Genomic DNA, 21,643 nt, shown 5'->3' with positions numbered 1-21,643 from the left:
AACAAGTGCTGCTAGCTGATTGTTCTTGGGGTAGTATGTGGCAATATAGGCTGTAAAAACGGGATTCCAAGGTACATCCTAATGGCTAAGGGCTCAAGTTTTGGTCAGGTCAAACCTGAATTCAAAGCCTGGCACAGTCACTTAGAAATGCATGTGACCTTGGACAACTCAACCTCACCAAGCTTCAGTTACCTCATCTGTAAACTGGGGTAATATGATGTACCCTTGGAATGTTGTAATGATTAAATACAACTGTGTGTATAGCTATGTGTGTGTGTGTGTGTGTGTGTGTGTGTGTGTGTGTGTGTGTGTGTGTGTGTGTGTGTGTATGGGTGTGTGTGAAGAATTCTTAGCATACTGTAGGTGCTCAATAAATGTTAGCTATTATATGGGGTCTACTATTACAGGTATCACAGATTCTTGTATTGTTTTAACATGTAGCTGCTATTTATTGATACTTACTACGTGCCAGACACTACTAAGAGCTTTATAGGTCCAGTGTTGCCTAAATGCACATGTTTAAAGTAAAACATCCGTTATGTCACTTAGTCTTCAAAACCCTATTAGAGTAGAAACTATGTCTACCCTATTCTTATCTGGGTATATACAAAAAATACCCAGCACAGAATGGGCATGTAAGTATTTGTTAAAGGAAGGAAGGGAGGGAGGGGAGGAGGGAGGAGGGAGGAAGGAGGAAGGGAGGAAGGGAGAGCTGTTGAGAGCTGCTAACTCAGGCTCTATGAAATTCAAGAACTAAGAAATATAGAAATAAGGCACCCCTAAGCCATTGAATGTGATGAAAACTTCTTGTAAAAAGTCACTTTCTTGTGTCGATATGACTTATTTTTATTCTCCTAAGCTCTGGTATAATCTTTCTCTCCATCTGGCAAGTGGGAATGGACCAGTTATATTTCAAGTTTGCTAACAAAGACTGCTTAAGGTAAACATTTGTTGCTTTCCAAAGCAAACTGTACCATTTTAGTTTTAGGTTATTTTAATGATAAGCTCCTTCAGATCTAGTTCAACTGATACTTTGTACTACAGCATGAAAGTACATTTGCCTCTAATTCAGACTATATTTAGAATCCTTTTCACGCTGCATCATTCAAACAGATGCGGGCCCAGCTGTTGCTATTCTTTCCTAGAATCTCACTAAGATGTAGATTTTCGTAAGATTTTTAAAAATAAATTACACAGGTGTTATCTCTGAGGCAATTAGCACATTAGCTATAAAAAGAATGCCTACAAATTAGGTTCTGTTTTTGTAAGCTCAGAGAAGGGGACAGGGTTTTCACTGGTTTGATTAATCTATTTTCATTTGATTGTATTATTTTTTCACAAAACAAAAATTGTTGTTAGTAGTTATTTCAATATTATCCCAGAATAGTGATCCAATAAAGCTCTTTCTTTAGATTCAGATTCAAGTACTGAACATGGTGCAGAAACGCTATAAGTGCTTTCAGATCCACTATGTCATTTTCTTCCAAGTGATTTAAAAATACCTAAACAAATTTGAATGGCATATCTTTGAAAATGTGAGAAATCAGAGAAAGAACTGAAAATCCTGAATACAGCTGAGTCTAAGTATCTTAGGGTAGAGGAAAGGTCATCAGCTGAACAATCCTCGATAAGGATAGAACCTCTCTGGTTCTGTTTCCTCATTTCTGAAACAAAGACCAATGGGTTGGTTGGTCTGAAACCCCCACGTGACTCTGCTAGAATCCCTCCTTCTCTGGAGTGGAAGCCAGCCTTAGCTGTGCCTCAGTATACCACCCTCTCAGCCATAGTTTGGAATTCTTCCAAAGCAAGTCTAATAAAGGAGTTGTGAGAGTCAAAGAAAATACTTTCTCTTTCAGGGGTATTTTTTTTTTTTTTTAACAACATGGCAGTACTCAAAATTTTTTTTTTTTTACTCTCTAAATGTTTACTTGAGTCATTCTTTTTTTTTTTTTTTTTTTTGAGATAAGAGTCTTGCTCTGTTGCCCAGGCTGGAGTGCAGTGGTGCGACCTCGGCCCACTGCAAGCTCTGCCTCCCGGGTTCATGCCATTCTCCTGCCTCAGCCTCTCGAGTAGCTGGGACTACAGGCGCCTACCATCACGCCTGGCTAATTTTTTTTTGTATTTTTAGTAGAGACGGGGTTTCGCTGTGTTACCCAGGATGGTCTCAATTTCCTGACCTTGTGATCCGCCCACCTCGGCCTCCCAAAGTGCTGGGATTACAGACGTGAGCCACCGTGGCCGGCCTACTTGAGTCATTCTAAAGTCAATAATAGTCCAATGCTGTGCTTCGGATCAAGTGCCTGAGTCGAAACAAAGAGGCAAAATGGGCCCTGGGTTCCTCTCGGGTCTACATGTTGACTGTGCTGTGTCATAAGGGCAGTGTCCCCTCCCCAGCTGGACAGCCCTCCCTGTCATCAAACAATACCTTGCATTTGTGCATTGCTTTATGTATCTTGATACATAATTGCATTTAATCTTCATGTTATCCTGATCTTATTGATATTCACAGAGGTTAATTAAGCAGTTTCCAGTTGGTTACAGCCACTAAGAGGCAAAATGGGTGCCTAAACCAAGATCTCTTGATTCTTTTTTTATTTTTTTGACACAAGGTCTCATTTGTGCAGACTGGTGTGCAGTGGCATGATCTTGGCTCACTGAAACCTCCACCTCCCACCTCAGCCTCCCAAGTAGCTGGGACTACAGGTGCAGGTCACCACGAGCAGCTAATTTTTGTATTTTTTGTATATGCAGGGTTTTGTCATGTTGGCCATGGTGGTTTTGAACTCCTGGACTCAACTGATCAACCGCTTAAGCCTCCCAAAGTGCTGGGATTACAGGCATAAGCCACCATGCCTAGCCCCAGATCTCTTGATTCTAAGTTCAGTGTTTTCTTAATTAAAAACAATAGCAGCAGAAGTGGCTAATACTTACTTTGCATTTACTATATATCAGACCTTGTGCTAAGAGCTTTATATAGAAGGTTATCTTATTTAATCATTATCATAACTCTACGACGTAGATATTTTTACTCTTTCTACTTACTGATGTGAAAAATGAGACCACAGAGAGGTTACATAATACAGCCAAGGTCACACAGCTGTCAAGAAGCACAATTAAGATTCTAATCCACGCAGTTTGGCTTTACGACTTGCTCTTTCAACAATTATGCTAGACTACCTTCCTATGGTTAGCATAGATGCCCTCATCAGAACGATTCTCACAGTTTCCATCCATAATTTCGGTAAAACTATTTTCAAGAAGAGCCCAGAGCTGCCCAGTAGGGCTGTACACTGTGTTATACATGGCACTGTGTGTAACACAGGTCGCTGGTGTCAGGGAACCCTGCTCTTGCACAGTCAACAGATATTTTGAAGGGATAAGCTGTGTAGCATTACTACTGGTGCCCAAGCACAATATATTATACACAGACAACGGGGAGTAACTGTGTCCTGAACTGAACTCAGTGGAAACTACCAACTCTTCACTGACACAGTCTGAGGTACTGCCTTTCTCCAGGTTATAGCTGTTTGAAAATTAAAAGACAAAAGCCCCAAGCCAAAAGGACAAGTTCTAACTCTTAAAGGAATAAGTGGAGCAGAGGTAAATATGCGATGCATCAATCTTATGTAGCCTGCAAATAGGTTTTGTTTAAACATTGCATTTCAAATTTCAATCAATAGCTAATATTTAAAAATTAAGGGATCTTGCCAGGTATGGTGGCTTACACCTGTAATCTCAGCATTTTGGGAGGCCAAGCTGGGCAGATCACTTGAAGTCAGGAGTTCGAGACGAGCCTGGCCAACATGGTGAATCCCCGGCTATACTAAAAATACAAAAATTTGCCAGGTGTGGTGGCGTGCGCCTGTAATCCCAGCTACTTGGGAGGCTGAGGCAGAAGAATCGCTTAAGCTTGGGTGGTGGAGGTTGCAATGAGCCAAGATCATGCCACTGCACTCCAGCCTGGGTGACAGAGTGAGACTCTGTCTCAAAGATGAAAAAAAAATTAAGGGATCACATTAAAAAATCCAAACCTCCAATTTCTCTAGAAAAATTGGAAGATGTAACACTAGACAGGCAATTTACTCTCTAGATCACCAATTTCAATGGGACCAGTTTTATCCATTTCCTTCCCTCCCTGGACCCTGTAGGAGTTACAGTTGGCAAGCTACGAGCTAGACAGAGCATGGAGGGAGATTAGGAAGTACACTGGAGCCTTCTAAGATTCTTCAATCACCCACTTAGCCAGGTGTAGTTGCTCATGCCTGTAAGCCCAGCACTTTGGGAGGCAGAGGTGGGAGGATTGCTGAGGCCAGGAGTTTGACAACAGCCTGGGCAACATAGCAAGACTCCATCTCTTAAAAAAAAAAATTATGGCCGTGCATGGTGGCTCATGTCTGTAATCCCAGCACTTTGGGAGGCCGAGGCGGGTAAGATTGCTTGAGGCCAGGAGTTCGAGATCAGCTTGGCCAACATGGCAAAACACCTGTTCTACTAAAAATACAAAAATCAGCTGGATGTGATGGCGCACTCCTGTAATCACAGCTACTCAGGAGGCTGAGGCAAGAGAATTGGTTGAACCCAGGAGGCGGAGTTTGCAGTGAGCCAAGATTGTAACACTGCACTCCAACCTGGGCAACAGAGCAAGATCCTCTCTAGAAAAAAAAAAAATTCACCCTCTTGATATACCCAATGGTCTCCTCTGGCAACCTTGCTGTATAATGCATGAAATTTTAGTCATTTAGTGACTGAGCTTTTATCTTTGCCTCAGTCGACAAAGTAAACTGACAGATCCATCTCAAATTGATTTTGTCTCCAAAACTAGAATGTCTCCAATATTAAAGCACTACCACAAAAATTAGAAATTGGGCTAATATCCTTTTACTGGCTTCAAGATGAATAATCCATGCTATTGTTTTGCAGTGTTCTGCACAGATGGGAAAAGAGCTAGCTATATCTTTCTCATGTGTTTTAAGGAAGAAAGACAGTCAGTGGCAAAGTCTGGATTATTTAAAACCATCTTAATCGGCTTATAACTGTCACAAAAGTTGTAGACAAAAAGAAAAGGTGACATCTGCATTCACTGACCCATTCTGGATAGGCAGGCAGAGTTTTCTTCCTGAAAACCTCTGTGGTCTGTGCAGCTGGGCTACTATTCAGGAAGACTGGAGGTTTGTAGGGCAGCAGGCAGGGAGGCAAGTATGCATTTGAGAAACTACTAACATGTTTATTCAATCCAAATATAGTTACAGATTAACTACACCAGTTTATAATGAGATTTTCCTTACAAAATTTTGAATTTTATGTGATAAAAATATTTCCTCCATTAGTCAGGGAATTGTTATTGACTCCTGTGCCTTAAAGAATCTATAGACATTTAAAGGCTTTCTCCTGTCTGGGACCTAAACAAAAAAACTAAAAGTGTATGAGAAGTCAATAGCATTGCTAGAATTACACATTCAGTATCACTTTTATTATAATCAGCTGGACTTCAAATGCTTTCTTTTCTAAAACAAAATTAATAGGATCATTTCTGAACAGATGGTTTTAAAACTAAGCATCATGATAGGGAATACGTAGTTTCACTGTTAAATAACAATCCTGTTTGTTAGAAAGTCCAGAGTCAACTCAGCTTTATTGCTTCAAATAAGCAGTTTGCACAGAGGACAGTAAAACTGTTTAATAAAAGAATGTAATAGGCTTAGCAGATGTTGCAACCATACAACATTTTAGGTACCTGGTTTAGAAAGCACATTTCATTAGTTTAGAAACACTCTGGAAAATCAAATTCAGTTGCTGAATTTATGGAATCTCTCTTTGAGGATGTATTTGGGTCAATTTCTCTCTAGTTATCAGCACAAGACTAAGTTTACAATGAACCAACTTCCAGCAAAGGCAGGGAAGAGGGAGCTGTAACTCTTCTAACTAGCTCATATTATCCACGTTCTTGCTTTTGTTAATAAAGACAGCTTTAAAAAATCATCTTTTCCATTTGTTTACTGACAGCTTTTGGGGTGTTAAAGAAAATCACCACTTTCTTGGCATGAATCCTCCAACATTTGGTTGATAACCACTAGATAAGAACATAAAGATGGTCTCTGCCCTCGAGGAATTTGTAGTCCAAAAGGAAAACAAAAAATGACAAATAAAAAACATGTACATTGTTACGTGGTTCACACTATTTCTTGCTAATTGATCGAGAGGATAGATGACTGCACTGGGGTTACTAAGTCATTCCTCTGCTAATAACAAAGGAATGAAAATAATACCACCTTTTTAAGGGCAAACTTAAGGCTCAAAGGGGGAGAAAAGTGTTATGATTTTATAATGTCACTTAACAAGCAATCCATTCACTAAGAAGATAGGCAAGTATGGAACAGTCAACATTTAAAATATGGATGCTTATTTCCTAATAATCAAGATGACACACTTGATTATTTTAATAAATTATAAGTTATGATTCAACTGAGCTTCAAAAAAGAGAAAAATCAAAGTAGCAATCTTTCTATCTTAATGCATTTCTATCTTTTGCATTTTGCCACTTACGACCAGTAAATACCCTAGCCCCAAACACATACATTATATCTGACACAAAGTTAAGCAGACTTGACCTTACTTATCCCAGTCTACTGAATTGCTTCTAATTAGTACTCTTATTTAACAAAATGCTCACATTGTAACATACCCGATTATACATTTATTTGTGAGAGAAGTCTTAGTATGGTCATTATCATTATCATTCTTAAATAAGAAGATCATTTCTCATAAGCTACTTTTCTGAGTGGCATGGAAAATGTAATGTTCATGCTATCTCAATCAACCATTTGCAATATATATAAGAAAAAACCAACCCTTGCTATATCTCAGTGCTCCATCTGTGCTAACTGCCCCAGGCTCAGCCATGTCTCAGCTCCCAGGTGCACTGAACCACATCTATCAAAATATTTATCCGAAATAGCTTTGTAATAAGAGTGGAATGTCCTTTTTGATGATTTCCTTTGAAAAATACATATGTATTTAACTGGCAACTCTAAACTTTTGGAGATGGCAGATAACATAAATCCACTTATTTAAAAAACTTCCCTTCATGGTGGTTATAGTTGATCTAATATAATGATTATACAAACACAATATATTTAATATGCTTTATATTTTCACATTTGACTATGGCTCTAACCTCCAGATGAATGTGCCTCAATTCCAATCCTATCCTGGTTCTCGGTGTGAGTTGAATCCTGGCTAGATAATAGGAAGATAATCTTAGATATAAAATTTTGGCAACAAGGGCATATCAATATTATGCATAGTTAGTAAAAGCATTAAAGTCTACAGCAATTTTTGAATAGGTGGATGTGAATTTCAGCTTCTGGGACTGCAATTTATACTACAGAATGAAAACCAAAACAATATCCAAAAGAAAAAAAGAAAAAAGAAGACCCTCCTGACCGAAGCAAAAGCATACCAAAAATCTACCTGACTTTAAACACTCAACACTCATTGCTGAGGAAATACCTCTAACATATCATCAACATGTTCGCTGCATAATCAGTACCTAAAACAATGGGCCAGCACTTTGAGTCAGCCTGAGTGTGAAGGGCAAGTGGAAAGGTCAGTTCCCTCATGCCTCACGAAAGCACATGCTCTGCTCTGCTGGCAGCACCTGGCAATGGCTTGCCTTCGCTTCCTCTGCACTAGCATTCTCCCTTGGGGCTTCTGTGCCACCCCCAACTTCCTACACTCTGAAGGAACCAGACAGCGTGGCAAGCAAACCTGAGAGCAGGGCCAGGACAGAGTGCTCTGAAGGGCCTTACTGGTACCATTCAAGGGCCCCAAAGATTGTTCAATATCTCCGCAGGAATGTGGCACTCATTCCACCTAAGCTGGGAAAATTCTCTTAACTCCTTTTTCTTTTTATAAATAAAACAAAACAAAATAATAATGTAAAATACCCATGCTTCCTTCCTTCCACAACAAAAAAGACCATCATCATGTAACTACAATCAATTAAAATCCAGCAAATATTTCACGGGCTATTTGCACAGCATTTTGGACCCAGACAGCTTATTTTTAGGATCCCAAGCATGTTCGTTTTCTGGAGCCTCTCCCATGGATATCATATCTAACATATTAAAAGTTGTATTCATATCCAATTAAAAATAATTTTCTGCCCAAAACATTTTTGAAAGAATTTTTGCATCTTTGTTTTTGAACTTATTTGGTTGCTGGTTATTCATTTAATTTACAGTTTGCTATGATTTCTCAGTAATGACTGCTAAATTTAACATTTAAAGAAAGTGACAAATTATTTGGTTTTATCTTTGTGCAAACACTTATATTTGATCCTGTGCCTTTTTGTGTTTTAAAGCCATTTTTTTTTTTGAGATCTCTAAAATTGTTTAGATCCTGAAAAGTACCATATTATTTAGTCATTGTGCCTCTAGTGCCTAATGAATATCATTGCCTTGACTGCAGAGAAGTGATCTGAGGAGGAGATGCCTTCCTCAGGAACTAGCAAGAATGATGTAGGGTGAGCACAGGGGGAGGAAAGCCTATGTGAGGAACAGGATGGTTGATAAACCCATGTCACAGAGCCTCAAACTCAGTAAACCAGCAGATAGGATATCTGACCATTCAACAATCCTTTTGTGTGTTACCGGCAGGGGACACAAAGATGAAGAAAGCACTTTCCCTTCCTTCAAGGAATTTATAACCTAGTAGAGGAAATAGGACTTGAGTACAGGATACAAGGCAGAGCATGAACACTGTTGTAAGAAAGATCTCATGTGCCATCAGAACACCAGTGAACAAGTTATTACTAAGGCCACCAACCACACAACTCCAGGGGGAGCCATTCACACTGTCATCTATGTGAATGGTGTCCCCTACAGTTGTGCAATGCAATGGTCAAGGTGGAAGGATAATAAAAGGCTTTCCAGAAGAGATGGCATTCGGCAGGTCAGTGGAAAACAGGAAGCTCTTCCACTTACTAGAAGAGTGACTTCTATGAGATTCCATTTGCTTGTCTGTAATAGGAATAACACTAACTTCATTAGGTTATTAGGATGAAACAAACAAACAAAAATACATCTGTATATAGCATAATACCTATGCCAAATTCACCCTTCCTTCCCCTTCTCCTGCCTTCTTTATTCAAAGGTTCATGGAGGTTCTACCATATGTCAGACACTCTATGAGGGACTGTATATACAATGAGAGATAATACCCACGTGTGCCTGCCTTTATGAAGTTTATACTCAAATGAGGCTATTCCATTATTAATTATTCTACAATCAGTGATAGGAGGAAGGTAGGCCAAGTAGAAAAATTAGTGTGAACAAAAGCAGAGTAAAAGGTATCAGTAAGCAAAGTAAAATACAATCAGTCCTCCAGTTTGTCAGAAGTAAGGAAGAGGTGTTTTAGGGTGTGAAGAACACATGGTAAGACCAACAAAGAAGGGCAGGAAAACTGCGCAGCAACAGCAAGTTGGAAGCAAATCAGAGTGTGGGAAATAGATTTAATCTATGGTTTCCATTCTGTTTGATTGGCTAAGGGCTTCCTGGAAGGCTGTATTGAGAATGTACTCATGATTGTCAATGCTGGCCCTGGGCAACACATGGGCTAGGGAGCTACGTGAGTGGTGGACTGGGCATTCTTTGTCTAAATGAAATTGAGTATCCTGTCTTTGTAAAAAGCCACTTCTGGAAGAATCTCTGAATTTCTTTGGCAGACATCTTGAGCACTACAACAGGACAGAAGACCCAGTGTGGGGGGCAGACCTCTGGCTGACTGATGGCACAGAAGAAGGGCATGAGATCAAAGGAATATAGGGTGCCAGTGACTGCTCTAAGACATTGGCTAAGGCTGAAATTTAGGTCAGGCTAAAGACAAAACAGTTAATGGACTGGAAAAAGTGAAGACACTTGGGTTTTGCAGGCAGAGCGTTCTGGGTTTGAATTCTAGCTCTTTCAATTACTAGATCATTATGTCACTTAATCATTCTGAATCTTAGTCTCTCATGACAAAAATAAAAAACTGGATATTACTATTTATTCATAGGATTGTGGAAATGAGCAAAACACCCCATACGGTACCGAAAACACATTAGGTGACTCAATAAATAGTAGTTCGTTTCCTCTTTCCCTGAAGTGGCAGGAGGTCCATACCTAAAACATTTTCTAGGTCTAGAGAAAAGGAATCAAAATTGGGAGAGTTGGGAGTGTGGCTGGGCCGGGCAGCCAATGAGAAAATACAAATGAGTAGAATTCAGGAAGTTACAGGGCAGCGAGAGGAAGAGAACTCAGTGGTTTGGTTGGCTATCCACAGGGCACGGTCTTATCTGCTGGATACCATGGGAAGGTACAGGGAGGGATAAAGAGTGGCACTCCTCTAGTGGAGTTCATAGCCCACTCAGGAAGATAGTTTTTAACCACAAATTATAATGAATAATGATGTGTGGTTAAGAATTAGGTACAAATGACACTGGAGGGCTAGAAGACGGGCTGAGGTGTGAGGGAAATTGCAGAAAGTTTCACAGAAGCTGAAATGAGAGTTGCATCAAAGGACATCAAATGTTTTCCAAATGGAGTGAGAGAAAGACATTCTCCTATGGACAGGAAAAGGATATGGAAGGGGGGTGTGAAGAGTTTTAGGGGCCTTGATATCAGCTGATATGTGAATATCATACTGGATAAAAGCAGGGATAAGGAAGATGGGGGAAAAATAAGTCAGGTGCTGAAGCCACCTAGGATAAGTTACTATTCTATTTTCTATTATTATTATTAATACTATCTTCAGATTGTCCTGAAAAATTGCAAGACTACTCAAGAACAAAAAGGTTCTTTTTTTTTTTGAGACTTGAGTCTGAAGCCCAGGCTGGAGTGCAGTGGCACAATCTCGGCTCACTGCAACCTCCGCCTCCCAGGTTCAAGCGATTCTCCTGCCTGTCTCCCAAGTAGCTGGGATTATAGGCGTGCGCCGCTATGCCTGGCTAATTTTTGTATTTTTAGTAGAGATGGGGTTTTGCAATGTTGGCCAGGCTGGTCTTGAACTCCTGACCTCAGGTCATCTGCCTGCCTCGGCCTCCCAAAGTGCTGGGATTACCAGCATAAGCCACTGCACCCGGCCTCAAATAGGTACTTATCATTAAAATTCTATTCCTTTTCAGTGAAACTGAAGATGCATCTCTCCTACCTAGAAAATAATGACCTAATTAGGCAAATAAAAATGCATAGAACTGGAAATGTTATGGACCATATGCAAAAAAACTTGTCTAACTGAAAACTGGTAGGTGACATGGAGTTAACTGAGAGAAGAGCTTGACTCACAACTCAGAAAGCAATTCGTTTTTAAAAGCTAGTATTATCTTAAAAATAATTAAATGAACTAAAAAAAAATCACTGTGACAGGAATTAAAATGAAATTAATACAAGGAATATTGATTGGATTTAAAAAAACCCTGTTTCACTAATTTACTTTGGAACCCCTTCATGTTTAGTAAGAAGGTTTTTTTTTTTTTGTTTCGTTTTCCGTTATTTTTCTGTTTCAAAATCTTGAATGCTTGAAGCTTTCTTTTGTGCCTGGGATCTCCAATCTGCCAAACAGTACGGGTTAGGCTTCCCTGTCCGCTGGGAGTGAGCGGAGAGCGGGTGCAGAGTAGAAACAGTCTGAGAGGCCCTTGTCTCAAGAGCTCTGAAGTCCTCTGAGGATGACATCATCATTTAGGTGAATCATCTGCAGCACATTCCACCTTGCAAAAAGAGATGCTAAACACAGCACAAGCTAGGCTGAGCAGGGCAGAGGAGGCACCTGGAGGAGGGAAGTTTTAGAAAAGCCTGGGCACCTGCTAGCTCCAGGTCCCAGCAGGAGGTATGCAGATGATCAAGAAATGACTCCACTTGTGTGATCCTGGGACTCACCCCAAACTCACAGGTATAAAAACAAAGTCTTGAGAAAGATACTTGTTGACCGCAATCTGCAATATGAGTGATGAACAGGTCCAGAATTAAGGCAATGGTCTCCAACTTTACTGTTCATTTCTTAGGACATTTCCAAGAGAAATTCAGAGGATAATCCAGTGAATCATTATCGTAGTGTAGTATAAATAAAGCATTAAATAAAAGCCAGTTGCAACCTCAAATATGTCCATAAACTGTAAGTTGGAAAGGTAGTTTTAAAATACACTTTCCAATTCCTTTGAACTAAAATCAAATTTAGGACGCTGTAGGAAGGCAGTTCAAACAAAAGCTAATTTTGTTTAATGAACTAACCAGGAAGGCATTGTGAAAGTATTGTGCAACTAAATGCTTAGCTAATTACTGTGAGATCAAATAACTGTTACCATAGTTACCGCACACTGTTTTCCATAATAACTTTTATCACTTCAATAAATCTTTGTGACGCAACAAATATAAAAAGTTTACTGTAACATGACTATAATGTTTTGGAAGGCACACACTGATGGCTGACCTACTGAAATTACCTTCCCATATTTGTCAGTGAACAAGGGATGGTATCAGTATCTGGTTGACTCAATACCAAAATGTCTCACTGGCATCTTTAATAGGCTGTAACACCTCAACAGTTGAATTTACTTGGTTCTGACTTTCAACAAGGAAGTCACTGGCCTTTTCAGTATTATACTTTGTCTCTGAATGAGAATAAAAGTAACAGCAATCATTTATGAAGTAGTAACTGTCAGGTTCCATGCTAGGCAGTTGACATACATCAAGATCTAATCCTTTCCCCACTGCTGCAGAATCAGGATCCTGCCCCGTGTCACTCAGCTCCCTCTTGGAAGGGATTTTAACCCTGGCCTAGCTCCAAAGTCAGTTCTCTTTCCACCGTATTACACAGCCTTTTATGTACATACATTTTTTAAGAGATATATATATATCCTGAGTAGCTGGGTGTGTGTGTGTATATATATATATACACATATATATAAAATAAGGCAATTTCTGGCCGGGTACAGTGGCTCACACCTGTAATCCCAGCACTTTGGGAGGCTGAGGCGGGAGGATCACAAGGTCAGGAGATCAAGACCATCCTGGCTAACACGGTGAAACCCCGTCTCTACTAAAAATACAAAAAATTAGCCGGGCGTGGTGGCGGGCACCTGTAGTCCCAGCTACTTGGGAGGCTGAGGCAGGAGAATGGCATGAACCCGGGAGGCAGAGCTTGCAGTGAGCTGAGATCGCGCCACTGTACTCCAGCCTGGGCGACAGAGAGAGACTCTGTCTCAAAAAAAAAAAAAGGCAATTTCTATAATTGTTTTACTGAGGCAGTATAAAGTGTTAAGGTTATACCACAACGTCACAGGATGCTCTGTAACACAATGACTGACGGGTCTGTTAGCTGAAATGATGTCACAGCTCCACTGGAAAAGAAACAATCTTTTAGTTGAGAAGTAGTGACTTTACATTCCTCCTGTCCCCATGCGCCGGGTTAGTCATTTGGTCACCTCCACTCTTTTCTGTATCTACTATGTCCTTTTCTAGATCTAAATGCTGAGATTTTTGAATAAGTGAAAAGGCAAACGTGACATAATAAGATGGACATTAAACTTCTAGTGTAAGTGTCATATGATAAAGAAACTGCAGATTCAAAATTCAGTTGTCAGTGTAAGGCTAAATAGCCTTGGGCAAGTCACCGAATATCTCTGGGTTTTCCCACCTGAAAAATGAAGCAATAATCCCCATCTATAAACTCACAGAGATATTATGCAGATTATATTATTTAATATTGCTGAATTCTTTGAAGATATAAAGTGCTAAGTATAATAGCCATTCTCAAGGTGAAACATAAAACACACACATGATTACAGAGTCATTAAAAAGCATGAGTGAAAAACAGTATCAAAAGCAATAAAATCAAGCATGCATCCTCCAGAATGCTGATGTTGAAACCCTAGGAGCTCCTGCCTATGAAACCTGATTCATACCTATTCAGCACTGTTCCAAAGGTCTCAGTTTTAAGGGACCAAAAGCCATTTCATGATTGGTTTCAAAGATGAACAGCTAGGATTCATGTCAGGGACTGAATCAGCCTTTGATGACTCAGCTATTGTAATCTTTCATGTTCGAGATAGCCAAAGGCTGACATCAGGCCTATGTAGCCTTGATACCTAGGTATTTAAGCCAAAACTTATCCTTGACTCTACCCTGTCTCTTATTTCCATCTATCTCTTCCATTCAAGTGATTACCACAACATTCCAAATAGCGTTCAAATTTAATTGTTTCTCTCAAATTCAATTCCTCCTCTTTATGTTCACTTTGATAGTATCTTAACTTAGACCCCCCTCACTACTTACCTCATCACTAGAGTAGTCTTATACTGACTTCCCTGCTTCCACTTTTCCCTTCCACTTACATTTCTTCTTCTTTTTTTTTTTTTTTAAGAGATGGTGTCTCACTATGTTGCCCTGGTTGGAGTGCAGTGGCTATTCACAAGTGTGATCTCATTACTCATCAGCATGGAAGTTTTGACCTGCTCCACTTTCAACCTGAGCCCGTTCATCCCTCCTTAGGCAACCTGGTGATTCCCTGCTCCTGAGGGGTCACCATATTTATTGATGCTGAACTTAGTGTGGACACTCGAACAGCATACTGTACTATAGCCCAGAATTGCCAGCCTCAGGCAATCCTCCCATCTCAACCTACTGAGTTGCTGGGACTACAGACACGTGCCACCGCACCCAGCTAGGCCTATCTTTTATCCTACCCAGGATATAACACACTGCTGATCATAACTTGCTTGTATTTAAAGCAATTCAACACATGTCACTGCCTTCAGGATAACATTCAGATTCTGTTTTTTGTTTTGTTTTTTGGTCTGAGACGCAGTCTCGCTCTGTCGCCCAGACCGGAGTGCAACGATGCAATCTCGGCTCACTGCAACCTCCACTTCCTGGGTTCAAGTGATTCTCATGCCTCAGCCTCCTGAGTAGCTGGGTTTACAGATGCCTGCCACCATGCCCCACTAATTTTTGTATTTTTAGTAGAGACAGGGTTTGACCACGTTGCCCAGGGTGGTCTCGAACCCCTGACCTCAAATGATCCTCCTGCCTTGGCCTTCCAAAGTGGTGGGATTACAGGCTTGAGTCACCACACCTGGACCTTTCAGATTCTTTAGTAAGTCATATAAGGATGTTCATAAACTATCTCCTGTATACTGTCTCCAACTTCATTTTTTACCTCTCTCCTTATATTCTAGCCACACTCTCTCTCTTCTTATAGCTCCTTATGCTTACTGCTACTACAGGTGCAAGACTGTATTGAAATTCTCATTATTTGTAAAGAGACTAGTCCTAAAGAACCACAAGGGCCATGCTTGTCTTTAGTTCAGCCTTGCATAAAGTACATATGTAATCAATAAATGTTAAATGAATGACTGACTGAATGAAGGCTTCCAGAGGACAAGTTAACAAGTTATGTTTAGCTTACTTTGTTACACTCTCAGCTTGGTAAAAGGCTCTTGAGCAATTAACTTGATTGATGTTGTTAACTATTGATGATGACTGATTCAGGATGTCCTATTATTGAGACTCATGTGAAGTAAGTTATCCTTTGCAACACAGACTTAAACGATTTGCTTTCCAAGCTTATAGGTTTAATCAGATTCCATGAACTATTGCCAAGAGGCAAATACTCGAAGCATAAAACAAGGATCTTAATGATCTTGTAGAAAGCTATGATCATTGAATGTTCACATTTATCAGACCCTTGCTGTAAAAAACTTCTCTTCATCCAAGTCATGATAGGCACAGGAAATAAATGAATCAAGCAGTGAGCAGAATACAGAGGAGTGTCACTTTGCAGTGGCATGGTTTTGCTCCATAGATACAAAGTTAAACAGTATTTTAAAAACCAATCAGTCATATATGAACCAGCTTCTCTTACTCAAAGTTAGAGCCGGCTGGGCACTGTGGCTCACGCCTGTAATCCCAGCACTTTGAGAGGCGGAGGAAGGTGATCACTTGAGGTCAGGAGTTCAAGACCAGCCTGGCCAAGATGATGAAACCCCATCTCTACTAAAAATACAAAAATTAGCCAGGTGTGGTGGCGCGTGCATATAGTCCCAGTTACATGGGAGGCTAAGGCAACAGAAGCACTGGAACCCAGGAGGAGGAGGTTGTAGTGAGCCGAGATTGTGTCCCTTGCACTCCAGCCTGGGTGACAGAGTGAGACTCTGTCTCAAAAAAAAAAAAGTTAAAGAGTCAAATGTATCTTAATCCATTTTGGGTAATAAGCAAATATAGCTATGCATGAGTTCATATTTGGTGGAAATAAAAAAGAGAATCATGAAACTAAACAACATATTTTTTAAAAAGTCATGATCTCTTCCCCAATATCTGCCAAATTTTAAAATTCCTACTTTTTGACACTCTTGCTCCTCCAAGATCTCAATTGGCATTTTCTAAGCTCAAGACGATTCCTATGATTACTCATGAGTTTTGATCTGCAGGTTCTGGCACTGCTGGCCATACCACTCTTCCTAAAATCACTTCCTCTCTTGGCTCATGCACCACTATGGGATCTTACACCTCCTCCATCTCAGGCCATTTCTCCTAGGGCATCTCTTTCTCTTTCTAGACCACGGATGTATGTGCATCTCAGCTCTCTCTTTTGTTTCTGCTGAAACGTTAACATTAAATCTGGATATGCAATTTCTAAATAATTCATTTTTGGCCCTGATTTTTCTCTCAGATTCCAGGTCTGCATCCCCAACAACCTAAGGGATATTTTAATTACTCATCACACCATTACTTCAAAGAAATGTTTAAAATTAAATATACCATCTTTTCCTTTACTCTCCAAGTAGTTCCTTTTGCTTTTTGTTGTTGTTGTTAATGGGTTGATCATTCTCTAGGCAGCCCATGATAAAACCTTGGGATCCTTTTCTCTTTTTTTTAGCTTCTTCCTCCTTCAAAAGACCAATAGAAGTGCCAGTGACAATGCCAATTTCCTTTGCCACATATGTCACAACTTTCCTTTCCTTTCTAATTTCACTAACCAAATGTTGACCTTCTCAAACAATACATTTTTTCCCCCGTGAGACAGCATCTTGCTTTGTTGCCCAGGCTGGAATGCAGTGGTGTGATCACGGTTCACTGCAGCCTTGACCTCCCAGGCTCTAAAAAATCCTCCCACCTCAGCCTCTGGAGTAGCTGAAACTACAGGTAGCACCACCATGCCCAGTTAATTTTTTTTTTTAATAGAGATGAAGGTTTCACTATGCTGTCCAGGCTGGTCTCAAACTCCTGGGCTTGAGGAATCCTCCCACCTCAGCTTCCCAAAGTGCTGGGATTATAGATGTGAGCCACCACACCCAGCCAAAACACATTTGTTTTTACACATGGATAAGTACTCTCTCTGCTTTCTCTTCCCTTCCTAATTCCACCAGATTAAACTTTTTGAAATATGAGTTTGATGAGGCCATCTCCCACTCAGAAGTCTTCTATAGTTCAACATGAGCTATAAGATAAAACACTGATTGCTATTTTTTGAGACAGGGTCTCACTCTTCACCGCTAGAATGCTGTGGCATGATCTTGGCTACTGCAGCCTCGACCTCCTGGGCTCAAGTGATCCTCCCAACCGCAGTCTCCCAAGTAGCTGGGACTATAGGTGTGCACAGCCACACTTGGTTAATTGTTTTGTAGACAGGCCTCCCTATGTTGCCCAGGCTGATATTCAATTCCTGAGCTGAAGCAATCCTCCCGCCTCAGCCTTCCAAAGTGCTAGGATCACAGGTGTGAGCCACCATGCCTGGCAAAGTACCCATTTCTTAGCCTAGCATTCATCTCCTTTAGCAGTTTGGCCCTGACTGTCTAGCCTTACTTCTCATATTTTCCCATAAAAATACCATACAAATGAAAGCCTTTATACATATTTGTCTCACTAAAGTAAACCAATAAAGAGAACATATGTTTAGAAAAGGTACCCTTGGCTGGGCGCAGTGGCTCAGGCCTGTAATCCTTGGAAGACTGAGGCAGATAATCTGAGGTCAGGAGTTTGAGACCAGCCTGGCCAACACGGTGAAACCCTGTCTCTACTAAAAATACAAAAATTAACCGGGTGTGGCAGCGCATGCCTGTATGTAATCCCAGTTACTCAGGAGGCTGAGGTAGGAGAATTGCTTGAATCCTGGAGTTAGAGGTTGCAGTAAGCCAATATTGTGCCATTGCACTACAGCTTGGGAGACAGAGCAAGACTCTGTCTCAAAAAAAAAAAGAAAAAAGAAAAGTTATGCTTTTCTGCTTCTGTGCCTGATGCTCAAACCAAATGTTCAGATTACCTTTATTTATAAATAGAGTTTTTGTCCTGTGATATTCCCAGGGACATAGTAATTCTGAACATCTCTCCTTCTTCCTCTTTAACAGACACTGGAGTACAATTCGAAGGTCTAAGTTTCCTTGCCTCCAACTTCCTTTACTAAGCCTGAATTGCAAAGAAACGCAAGTCTATTACTGCTCTTTTATCTTCTATTTTTAATCCCAAACTCCTAGTACTTTCTTTTGCTATTTATCCCCAACAGGTATGCTGGACCTGAAATTCTCGTGAAAGCCTGAACCTTATTCTGGATTAAGGTCAACTATAAGGAAAATGATCAGTTGGAGACAGCATTCTATTCTCTCCAACTATATAGCACGACAAATTGATAACACATTGTATAAAACAAAATCTTAACAGGAAAAGGTGATTTATGCCTTCCTATAGTCTGATGCACTTCCCCATCCCCAGAAGGTGAATACAGACAGTGTTAATTGTGTTTGTTCTTGTTATGAACTATTTTCATTATTCAAGAAACTTCACTCAAGAGTAAAGTCTGTAGGAATTCTGATTTTAGAAGACATGCCACTGAATTCATAGTTGCTTTTCTAACCACTATTTCATTCAACAGTTTGATGGGGTTTAAAAAATAGACCTCAGCCTGACCAACATGGAGAAACCCCATCTCTACTAAAAATACAAAATTAGCCGGGCATGGTGGCACATGCCTGTAATCCCAACTACTCGGGAGGCCGAGGCAGGAGAATCTCTTGAACCCGGGAGGAGGCGGAGGTTGTGGTGAGTGGAGATTGCGCATTGCACTCCAGCCTGGGCAACAAGAGCGAAACTCCATCTCAAAAAACAAAACAAAACAAAACAAAAAAACAGACCTGCCCTGCAAGCTCACACAGGGTTAGCTATATTCATTTGTTCTTAATTCAGGTTACAGGATTTTGTTCTAGGTAAGGCAACTATTTCGAAGTGTGCCCTTGAGAGACAATTCATCCAGAAATGCTTACAAATCAAATAACTTAAATAACAGAGGGTGCATGATACACATTTACAGGAAAAAAAAAAAGTACAGAAAGGTCAAAAGGAACTATTAAAGTCATTCTCAAATAATGGGGCCTACAAGTCTAAGAAAATTTAAAAAACAAATGAGGATCAATAGATGTTCAGAGACAAAGAAAACTAGGCATTTTAAGTCGCTATGTGGTATGATGAGAAGAGTATATGATTTGGAGTCAGAGGTCTTGATTCTAATGCAGGCTCTGCTTCTTAGAAGTCATATGACCTACAGAATTAAATCTCTAAGGCAAGTCCTGGACTAGGGTAAAGTAAGGCGGCCACCTGCCTGAGGGGCAAAATTTAAGAGGGTACAAAAAAAAAAAAAAAAAAAGAATAAAGATAGGAGCATTTTAATGCAATAATTTAAAAATCAAAGTTAATGCAAAAGACCAGGTGCAGTGGCTCACGCCTGTAATCCCAGTACTTCGGGAGGCCGAGATGGGTGGATCACCTGAGGTCAGGAGTTCGAGACCAGCCTGACCAACATGGAGAAACCCTGTCTCTTCTAAAAATATAAAATTAGCCGGGCATAGTGGTGCACACCTATAATCCCAGCTACTTGGGAGGCTGAGGCAGAAGAATCGCTTGAACCCGGGAGGTGGAGGTTGTAGTGAGCCGAGATCGTGCCATTGCACTCCAGCCTGGGCAGCAAGAGTGAAACTCCATTTCAAAAAGGAAAGAAAAAAAAAGCAATGATAATAATAATAACAAAGTTAATGCAAAAAATTCATGATGTACCAAAAAAAAATAATAATAATAAATAAATAAAGCCAGGATCCAACCTTGCAGCTGGCATAATTCACTTCACTTGCGTCTCCTTAATCCTGGCCCTGTTGGACTGTATATAAACTTTAGTTTTTAAGATACTACATCAAATATTACTTGATTATTGAGTTTTGGGCATCCCCTTAAGTTTTGTGCCTGAGGTGAGTACCCTCACCCTAGTTTCAGCCTGCTCCTGGTCTGAGATTTCTCATTTGTATAGTACTAACAATCGAAACAAAACAAAAGCCACATTCCCAGGTTGTTGTGAAGATTAAATAAGATATTCGCATGTGTCAAGGTACTAGAAGAGATAAGGCCATTTTTCATTATTATTATTTTATTTTATTTTATTTTATTTTATTTATTTATTTTTTTTGTTGAGACGGAGTCTTGCTCTGTCGCCCAGGCTGGAGTGCAGTGGCCGGATCTCAGCTCACTGCAAGCTCCGCCTCCCGGGTTTACGCCATTCTCCTGCCTCAGCCTCCCAAGTAGCTGGGACTACAGGCACCCGCCACCTCGCCCGGCTAGTTTTTGTATTTTTTTAGTAGAGACGGGGTTTCACCGTGTTAGCCAGGATGGTCTCGATCTCCTGACCTCGTGATCCGCCCGTCTCGGCCTCCCAAAGTGCTGGGATTACAGGCTTGAGCCACCGCGCCCGGCCCATTATTATTATTTTATAAAGAGTTGGAAGAGTTAATGAGGCTATAAGATGGCATAACAAAACTTCCAGAAAATGAGTCTGGTGAATTGTCCTACTTTTCTCTCCTACGCTGTGATAATTTTCTCTGGGTCTTTCAGCTCTTACATGCTTCTGAAGTAGCTTCAAGAACAGCCTGCCCTGATCACCCGAGGTCAGGAGTTTGAGACCAGCCTGGCCAACATGGTGAAACACCCCATCTCTACTAAAAATACAAAAATTAGCCGGGCATGGTGGTGCACGCAGATGGTCCCAGGTACTCAGGAGGCTGAGGTAGAAGAATTGCTTCAACCCGGGAGGCAGAGATTGCAGTGAGCCAAGCTTGCACCATTGCATTCCAGCCTGGGTGACAGGGAGAGACTCTGTTTCAAAAAAATAAAAAGAACAGCCTGCCCTGTCCTGGGACAGGCGCTGCTCAGAGTGACAGGCATGAATGGTACTCCACAGAGGATATACACAAGGCATACGTTCTCCATCCTTTTGAGGGTTATCTTTTTAAAGGAATATGAATAAAGTACAAACTCAAAAATACACAGAAATGCTAAGATTAAAAAAGAAACGTCAATGAAATTCATACTCATGACAGTCCACTTTGGGCTAAGCCTCAGACTTCCTGGGAACAAGCACATCTACTGCTTTTAGGGCCTACTCTAGGGAGAGACTCCCTCATGACCTGGATTACACTTGTCTCTATGTTCATCGGAGAAAATTCAGAGGGCCAGTTATGTGCCAGACATGGGAAATACGAAGATTCATAATGTATAGTCCTCGTCTTCAAGGAGCCATCTATCTGAGATGTGAGAACAGTAGAAAAACTCTTAACAGTGGACTGCAGCTTTCATTCATT

The 21,643-nt window shown here is 40.6% G+C and overlaps 1 protein-coding gene across 15 annotated transcripts in view; it reads right to left on the bottom strand.

Moving 5' to 3' along the window:
- NSMCE2 (NSE2 (MMS21) homolog, SMC5-SMC6 complex SUMO ligase) overlaps positions 1–21,643 on the bottom strand; it is a 271,125-nt gene that overhangs the window by 79,773 nt on the left and 169,709 nt on the right. The window contains exon 5 of one of the 15 annotated variants that reach the window (XM_073999425.1): positions 16,806–16,918. The exons of the other annotated variants lie outside the window; for them this stretch is intronic. Within the exon in view, the coding sequence (XP_073855526.1) occupies positions 16,917–16,918 (2 nt within the window). The 3' untranslated portion in view covers positions 16,806–16,916. Of the gene's footprint in view, positions 1–16,805; positions 16,919–21,643 lie in introns of those variants that run through there. 15 annotated transcript variants of the gene reach the window in all.

The sequence above is a fragment of the Macaca fascicularis genome, chromosome 8 (assembly GCF_037993035.2).
Source record: "Macaca fascicularis isolate 582-1 chromosome 8, T2T-MFA8v1.1".
NCBI classification, from domain to species: domain Eukaryota; kingdom Metazoa; phylum Chordata; class Mammalia; order Primates; family Cercopithecidae; genus Macaca; species Macaca fascicularis.
This window is presented reverse-complemented; position numbering and strand designations above follow the sequence as displayed.